Source organism: Pteronotus mesoamericanus, unplaced genomic scaffold (genome assembly GCF_021234165.1).
Source record: "Pteronotus mesoamericanus isolate MK-2021 breed Mesoamerican mustached bat unplaced genomic scaffold, CSHL_Meso_final contig_33, whole genome shotgun sequence".
Classification (NCBI taxonomy): domain Eukaryota; kingdom Metazoa; phylum Chordata; class Mammalia; order Chiroptera; family Mormoopidae; genus Pteronotus; species Pteronotus mesoamericanus.
In genome coordinates, this window is record NW_026555135.1 from 14,015,940 (window position 1) to 14,025,306 (window position 9,367).

At 39.2% G+C, this 9,367-nt stretch overlaps 1 protein-coding gene across 1 annotated transcript in view; it reads right to left on the reverse strand.

Moving 5' to 3' along the window:
* The window catches only part of CTSC (cathepsin C), a 39,068-nt gene that overhangs the window by 16,165 nt on the left and 13,536 nt on the right, over positions 1–9,367 (reverse strand). Inside the window, exon 3 of the mRNA XM_054576406.1 lies at positions 5,050–5,216. Within this exon, the coding sequence (XP_054432381.1) occupies positions 5,050–5,216 (167 nt within the window). The remainder of the gene's footprint in view (positions 1–5,049; positions 5,217–9,367) is intronic.

The following is a 9,367-nucleotide window of genomic DNA, read 5'->3' on the forward strand; positions in this document are numbered from 1 at the left end:
TGATAGATTACAAAGGACCTAAACAAATGCCCTAAGATAAGGCACTGATTGAATAAATAATGGTACTTAATTTACAATATAGTTTATTCAGTAAAAGTGTCCAGAAGACTATTTAGTGATATGAAAGGGTACTAACATTATGACATCAAAGAAGTTTATATAAAATTAACTAATTATGTGAAAGTATAATATATATTTATGATATGAGTACATTTTTAAAATGCCAACCATGGTCAGCCCTGAGCGGTGACACAGGATCACCATCTTTCCCTCCCTCCCACAATCTCTACAATGCACCTTTATAACTTTGTAATAGAAAAGAGAAGAGGACAGAACAAACTCTAAAATGTACATAGAGCATGTCAAACCATGTCATCACCTCATTCAAAAAGAATATTCCATATGAACATTTGATTTATAGTCTTATTACTAAAATTTGGTTCTTGAACCTGAAAATTTGTTAGAAATGCAGACTCTTAAGTTGCCCACCCAGACCATCTGAATATGCATTGTAATACTAAGATCCTCCTCCATCAACTGGTGACTTACAATAACATTAAAATTTGAAAAGCACTGGTTTACCTGATGCTAAATGCTTGGATTTAGATGTAAATAAATATAGCATGCTAAAAGCATGCTTACAAAGTGGGGCGGGGAGGGGGGGTGGGGTGGGGGGGAGAATTGGGGGGAGTTAATTATTCATTTATTTCAAACATGTATTATTATACTTATGTGCCAGGTACTAAGAATTATAGAATTTACCATATTATTATTATTATTAAATAAGATTCAGTGGTTTAAGTGTTACTACCCAAGCCTTCCATAAACTTTCCATTATGCAAAGCAAGATATATCTAACCTGAGTAACATCTTAAGCATACTGTGAAATTTTCCCTCTCTTAATTTAGTGGTTCAAAGAGAAAACATTTTGATATAGTCAAAAAATGTGGCGGCACTGAAATTTATAAGAAAAATGTGCAACAACATTGATAATGATTTATTGTTTTACCAAAGTTCTTCCCCTTTTGTTGCAGAGTGAAACCAAAGAAGTACCTTTATTAAACAGACTATAAAACTGCTTGTATCATATTTCTCACAACACTTTACAACAAAAACAAATTACATCTACTTTCTTTAGACAGGAGTAACTTTTAAACTGGAAATGTGTATCTTGAAATATTTTCCACTGATAAGACTCACTATTTCATGGATCAGTAACTGCCTGCTTCCCTCGTTGTATCAAAACGTCCAGCAAAACATCCGATGCTATGTGCATTACAGTAATGACAAAGGGGGGTCTTAAACACTTATTTTTAGTGTCTGAGGTCCAATGAGATTAAGGAGGCACAGAGGCCAGCTCCTGGAGAATGAGAGTGAGCTGGACGTGAAGTCATGGCACTTTCTTAGCCACAGAGGATGGGAGGGACTGGACAGGGCTGGCAGTGAACACGGCAGCAACTGCAAAAACAAGGAGGACAACTTGCCAACCAGGGTGGTCTGAGCCCAGCCAAAGACAATGGAGTCAAAAAAAGAAAAAGAAACAAAAAAAAAAAAAAGAAGAAGAAGAAGAGAAGAGAAAGGCAGCGAGACAGATCCAGCCTAGGAACAATCTGTGAGGACGGACTCTTTACCAGCTGGGAGGATCCAGGAAATACAGGACATTGAACTGTTTTCAGTGGGTCAGGAACTTTCAAAACAGTGGAGGGAGCTAGCAAGTAAAGGAACCAGTTCTGGGACACACAGCCTGTCCCCACACTGGGAGAAGCAGAAAACGCCCATGGTCCGTGGAGCCTGACAAAGACAACATCTGTCAGGAGCCCCACGCCTACCGCAGGGCTTCGGCTGGTGCAGCTTGGACCTGCGGGACCAAGGTATGCGATAAGAATTATACACCCTCCTGATTGAGAATTGTGTGGAAGATGATGACAAAGTGTTCCGATTTGATTACTCTTTGAAATTTCTTTTATGGGTTCTCTGGTGCCTGGCTGGCTCCCCCGATGGCACTGTGGGGTTTGAGTGGTCTCAGGTAGGAAACTGGTTGGTTCATTAGCACCATCCTAACAAAAAACTGCATCTATGACACACAGAGGTGGTAGAGATCCATTTTCTGTGTGTGCACAAGACACTGCGCTCCAGGAAATTGGCTCCAGTCCTAATCCACTAGATAACTGGGTGGGTTCAGCTGGAGGGCATTTTCCAAGCTGTTTACAGTGCCGTGGTGGTATTACCAAAGCCTGTTGACACTTGTAGGTATTAGCATTGGTCCCTAAACCCACAGAAGCTGACTGAAGTTTTTCATCTGAGTAGAAATATGACCATGCGGCTACCATGAAGCTCTACTGACTGTCCTAGTCTTCCAAGACAGCTGGACAGTGACCATTGGAAAACAAGGGCATTCCAGCAGTGCACCGGCTCCTCACCAGGTACCTGAAGACTTTGCACGTCATGCCAGTCATGAGCCAGAAGAAGGCAGAGCACTGGTTCTATCCTCAGGATAATATCATTGACACTTTTGTGGTAGAGAATGCAAATGGTGATGTGACGGGCCTTCCTCTATTTTCACACACCTCCCTCCACCATCCTGAGCCATCCAAGGACTCTAAAAGCTGAGGAGTCTAAAAGCTGAGACATCCTGAAGAGTCTAAAGGCTTCTGACTCTTTCTACAGTGCTCACGTCCAGGTCGGTCTTGCAGACTTCATGAGCGACACCCTTGTTCTTGCCGAAATGAAGGGGTTTGGTTTGTTCAATGCACTGGATCTCACGGAAAACAAAACTTTCCTGAAGAAGCTCCAGTTTGGCACAGGGGATGGCAACCTGCAGTATTACCTTTACCGTTGGCAGTGATCCCCACATGCGGGCAGAGAAGTTTGGGCTGGTGTTACAATAACCAGTTGCCAGTGAGATTCTGGACAAAGCCAGTAAGAATTCAAACCAGGAAATGGAGCCCCACCACCTGTTAGTCCAATTTTCGCAAACACGAGAATCCCTGACAAAGAGAACAGAAGCGAACCAGCTTTACCAAACCACCCCTGAACTTGACAACTGTACTGCAGTGGCATACACTGCATGATGTTACCTCTGGCCATGTCTCTGGTCTCTCTGTTTTCCAGTTAATAACACTCTTATGCAGCCATGATCCGGGGAATGTAACTGTTGAAAACTAGCTTGTGATTGGCATATTACAAAGTTCATGGATGAAGTATATATATATATTCCCCCTGGCCAGTGTGGCTTATTTGGTCGAAGCATCATCCCATAAACCAAAAGGTTCTAAATTGCGGGTTTGATCCCTAGTCAGGGTGTTTATCAGAGGGAACCGACTGATGTTTCTCTCTCACACCTATGTTTCTCTCCCTCCCTTCCCCTGTTTCTAAAATCAATAAACATGTCCTCAGGTGAGGATTAAAAAATAAGTATATACGTATATATTTTTAAAAATCCAGTGAGATTAAAAATAACGTATCTTAAAATGGGTTAACAGATCATTAAGAGCTGAAAGAGATCTTGAGCTTAACTTCATCCCAAATGCTCATTTTACAGGTGAGGCAACATATATTTTGAGCACTCCAATTAGCAGCTTAACTTCTACACTAAATGAAGCAATGTTTGCAATATCAAAAAAGTACAATAGTAGAAAGCATATTCTAAATGGTAGGGTAAAAAGTGAATAGCTTAGCCCTGGCTAGTGCAGCTCAGTGGACTGAGTGCTGGCCTGCAAACCAAAAGGTCTCAGGTTCAATTCCCAGTCAGGGCACATGACCAGGTTGTGGGCCAGGTCCTCAACAGAGGGTATGTGAGAGGCGACCACACATGGATGTTTCTCTCCCTCTCTTTCTCTATCCCTCCCCTTCTTTCTAAAAATAAATAAATAAAATCTTTTTTAAAAAAGTGAACAGCTTATTAGGAAATGGGTTGCTCAATGGTCAAGCAAAGCCAAGCAATTTACAAACTAGATTCAAAACAAGGGGCATGAATTATTCTAGATCTTGGTCAGCACTTTCCCCGACAAGTACATTTTGTCCTCTTTAAACTCATGTGTCCCACGTCTCTGCTGCAGTCATTTCCAGCTAGTGTGACCTGCTTTCAGGGATTTGTTCATGTATACTTTCCGTGGATCACAACTAAATAAAGCAGAAAAAGTTGCTACCAATCATATTTATTTTCCTTTTCCTTCTTAAACTAATAAAAGTCTGAAATCTCTTATTTGTATGGTTCACAGTTACCTAAAGTGCACCTAACGTAACAAACACATCAACTGAATGTAATAGCCTGAATTGTATCTTCTCAAAATTCACATGCTGAAGTTCTAACCTCCAATACCTCAGCATGTGAGTGTATTTAGAGATAGGGCCTTTAAAGAAGAAATTAAGGTAAAAAGAGGTCGTGTGAATAGGCTCTAATCCAGTATGAATGGTGTTCTTACAAGAAGTGGCAATGAGGACACAGACAGGGGAATAAGCATATGAGGACACAGAGAGAAGGTGGTCATTTGCAAGCCAAGGAGAGAGGCCTCAGAGGAAAGCAAACTTGCCAACATCTTGATCTTGGACTTCTGGCTTCCAGAACTGTGAGAAACTAAATTTCTGTTGTTTAAGCCATTAAGCCTGTAGTACTTTGTAGTGGCAGCCCTGGCAAATGATGTACACTACATAAACACTAAGAATTTTAATTTCAATTAAAATCGCTTTGTTTAAAGTTTATGATGCCTACACTTGTTGCAACATAAACCTATGTATCTATAAATATTATGCAACATGTTTTTACATGGCAATAATAAAATGATTTTTGAGTCAACTGCAGTACTTTGGGGTGGGGGGGAGCTTTCTTCTCTCTGTTACATCAGTCAATATATCTTCCCAGTCAAGTTTTGTTTTCAAGCCAAATAAATTTTATATAATGGAAGAGACAAATGTATTTGAAAAAATAAAGAAAATAAATTAAAAAAATTTTATATAATTAAAATGCAAGTTTTCAAGAATTAACATACACACATTATTCTATATATGATAAAACAAAACTAAATATATCTTCCATTGGTGACAACTCACTTGTCCTGGAGACTCCTGAAGTGTGCTGTGTTCAGGATCCTATTCTCAGAGGTAGCGCCCACCTTCCTTCCGGTGAAACAAGCCCAGTTCCGGCCCAGCACGTCGTGCACCCACCCCGTCATCGTCTCATGGCAGTAACTGGTCACCTTGCTGCCCTCTGTTTTATACTGCAATTAAATAAGGGAAGGAAAGGCCAAGTGAATCTGTGGTCGACTCTCAGGTCCACTTCCCTGCCTCCCGGTCACAGTAAAGACACCCCCTTTTTCATTTCACCTTCGGGATCAGCCTCTGCCAAAGGCAACAAAAACTTCACCCTGAGAGCCTACATTCTGAGAAAGTAATCTGGACAAGGAAGATAAACAAATGTCTATATGATAAGCATTGTTAGTCACCAAATAAAATTTACATAACAAAACACTTCTGGGTAGGAAAGGCAGGGAAAGAAACTAACATTTTAATAGTAAATGCCACATTCCAGGCATTTTACAAATTACCTCATTTAATCCTTACAATAAACCTATGAGGAAGCAGATACCGAAACCCCTTTCTGCCAGCAAGAAAATAAAGGTTCAGCTCAGAGGGGATATGTAGCCTCTGCCTAAGGTAACAGAGTTGTTAAGGGACAGAAACTAAATCCTGCTCAGTCAGGCAGGCTTTATGTTTCCACTCAGAGAAGATCCATTCCAACAAAACACAAGAATGCATGACAAATATTTCCATAGGACTGAAAATCCTTTCTTCTGTCAATCCAAATAAATGGGAAAAAACCCTACTAAACACAGAAGACACCCACTGTAATGTAACAGAAAAGGTCAGAACAAAAACAAGAACAAAAGAATAGCCCATATTTTCAGGTATAAAAATAATTAAGTAAATTAATCCTTCAAAGGCATAGCACATAACATGTTAATGATAAATGTGAGTTTTTTAGAAGAGAGTTAAGCAAACGAAGGCTGGGGAAAGCCACCTGCTTTCATAAATATAGTTTTACTGGCACACAGCCAGGCCACTGTTTATACTGCCTGTGGCTGCTTCTGTGCTGCAGCAGCAGAAATGAGTAGCTGCCACAGAAACCATGAGGCCCACAAAGCCTAAAACTTCTACTGGTAAGAAAAAGTTTGCTGACCTCTCTACAGAACAATAAAAAAAGAACAGCTATGATATATCAAGAGGGGAAAAAAATACAAGATAGTACTTAAGTTGAAACCAAATATACACATTTTTTATGAAATATGGTTCTTAAAAATGGAAATGAAAGGTGAAATGAGTCTCTGGGATGTCTTTTCTTGACTATCAAATGGAGATTGTTATATATATTTTTTAAAATTAATCACTTTAAAAATATTCTTATTTCCTAAGAATAAGATTCACAGCCTACAAAGTCCTAGAAGAGGACATCCATGAGGGATGGTCCAGATGTTACCAGAGGCTGCTAACTTGGATCCATCTGATATTATGATTACACTTCCTGAAAGCAATCATTACTTATATAACTTATTTTGTATTTTGCTAGGCTCTTTCATTTATTTATCAAATATTATCACATAATGTTTCCCAGGCATTGTGCAAAGTGCTAGTTATGCATGTATATATGTGTTCATGAGGCCCCAGTCCTTAAGAAGTTTCGAATTTAATGAAGCAAACAAATATGTAAATAATTCATTACAACATCATGTGGTTCAGCAAACTAACCATGCTTGGAGAAGCCCAGAAAACTTCCCCATCTAAGTAAAACTTTAGATCACAGGTGAAATGACTTCACCTACATAACCAAAAGTGTTAGGGGCATTCAAAGTAGAAGAAAGAGGCCCCATGTTTCTCCTCGTGTGGTTTGGCCATCTGCTTGGCACAACTGAGTCATAGTTACAAGCATGGTGGCTAAGACCAAATAAACTTCTCCTGTAAGAGGACAGCTGGCTTGTTATCTTAAGAGGGGGCAGGGGGTGGGGAATCACTAGAGGGTGACTAATTTTGCTATAGTCCTCTGATCATTTAGATCTGTTCAAGGACTCCTGATCACCAGTGTCACAAAACGATTGAACCTTAACATTTACCTATCATTCATGCTTTATAAACATCTCATAGACTACTCATAAATCTTAGGCATTCTAGAGAACATAGAGATGACAGTCTCAGGGAACCAAAAAAGGGGACCTAAAGAAGGTGTCTAACTAGAGTTTATCATCAAGGACTCCTAGAACCAAGCATTCTTCCTAGTACCGGGCACCACTTCTTCATATACTTTGTCTTCTCACAACAAACTAGAGAAGTAAACATAGAATTCAATTGTCAAGAACAGTGAGGGGAGATAGCTAGAATCTATGCAGCAAAGGCTTAAAACTCAATTTGCAAAGGATTCCTCCATCCGTATTATTTGAGCCTCACAATGACTTCTCAGGATGATAGGCATTATCTTTCCCATTAAAAAAAGGGGCTTTGCCAAGTTAAATGGAGAGGGATAAATTCAATATGGGTCGACAGGTTACACGGCTCACTGCTTCATCCATTCTTTCCTTTAAAAAAACCCTGAGGTCCAAATTGCTGCTCAAGGTCCTTCAAGGGCCACCTAAATACTCTGGAAGCACTAATGGCCGTTCCTTACAGTTCAGGTACCCGTTTACTTGGCTGGTCAGTCTTTTCACCCTTTTTGTCCAGGGTTTTTAATGTAACACAGAATAAAGGACATGGTCTCAGGCAAGATGATCCAGACTGAATCCAGCTCTGCCACTTACTGGCTGTGTGATCCTGAGCAAGTTACTTATTCTCCCTGCACTTTAGGTTTCCTCATTTATAAAATCAGGGTGACAATAATGGTCTTCACCTCAAAGGTCCTATTTTATACATACTAACTTATTTAATTTTCACAGCAGCCTACAAGGTTATTGTTTACACACACACACACTAAGCACCATGAGAAAAGGTCTTTTGTTTATTTGGCATGTAGGGAACTGGCACTAGGAAGCAGTTAGTTACACCGACAAATGCCAAGTCCTATTTCAACAACAACAGAGAAATGCAGAAGTACAAAGTTTAAAATTAATAGAAGTGTGGTGCTTCCATGATATCAGAGACCAAATTCTGACTTTGTGTTCCTTCAGAAATGCCCATTTCCCTGTGCAAACCTGTTTCCCTATCAGTAAATTTAGCTTGATCTAGAAGTTCCAAAATATCTCTTGAAGCTTCCTAATGTAGTCCTTACATCTGTAGATTTCCTATTTAATATTCATAAAGCCAGGTAAATAACTCTTACTTCAGACACACTCTTTACATACTTAGAGTCCTTACATATCTAAGTAATCTTAAATAATCCTTAAAAAAAACTGCAACTCGTTTCAACTCAAACAAATGTACAGAGGAAGCTACCCATTTTCCTACCATTTCTGATACAGTAAATTGATGCAATTATTTTCCATTTAAAAATTGTTTAAGCCATCGCAAAGTTTAGTCCAGGAGAGAAAATGATGTAGTTTTTTCAGGACCAATGAAATTGCCCCAAAACCAACCTCATCTAATCTGTCAAGATTTGTGAAGAGAAGGACGTCATAGTAAGCTGAATCTTTCATTGTTGAGAGGTAGAAATGATGTTGAACATTTGAAAATACATATTTTATATTTTTATTGAGCATGTGCTATGTAATAAACACTGCACTAGGCACTGGAACTAAAAAAAAATAAAATAAAATAATAAAAAAATAAAAATTGTTTATATTATTCCGTAGTTTTCCCAATCTAAAATAATTTTAGAACCTAAAGCTACCTTAGAGAAGGCAGGACAGGGCTGCAGCACCACCGCGTGAGACAGCTTCAACTCCAGAGAAAAGGGGGCACTGCCCCTCCAGAAGCCAGAGCGCAGCACCTTCACTCGAGAGGAGCGCACACGGGGCCCTTATCTTCTTGGTTCAAATGTTCCCAGGGTATCGGTCAATATTCCTGCTATTGTGCAATAGTTATGTGACTTTTGACATTATTACCAATTAAGAAATGGCAGTCTTGGCTACATTATCCAGTTTGAAATGTAGCTAACATTTTTTTCCCCTAAGGGTTTTCTTTTATGGAAACATTAGTCTCTAATACCACTTTGCACAGATTGAGGTAATATAAGTTTCTATTCATTAATGCCAATTTCTATTACGCAAATAGATAATTTCATAAAATAAGAACATCCAAACCCTTGCACTTATGTTTAGGAAACTATTAGGATTCAATAACTATCCATTTGCTTCTCCAAAATTACCATTGGGTTGCCAAGTATTCACGAAAATCCCCTTTTTCCAGTTCTCATTCTTTTTTATCAACTATTCAATTAGCTCTACCTAGT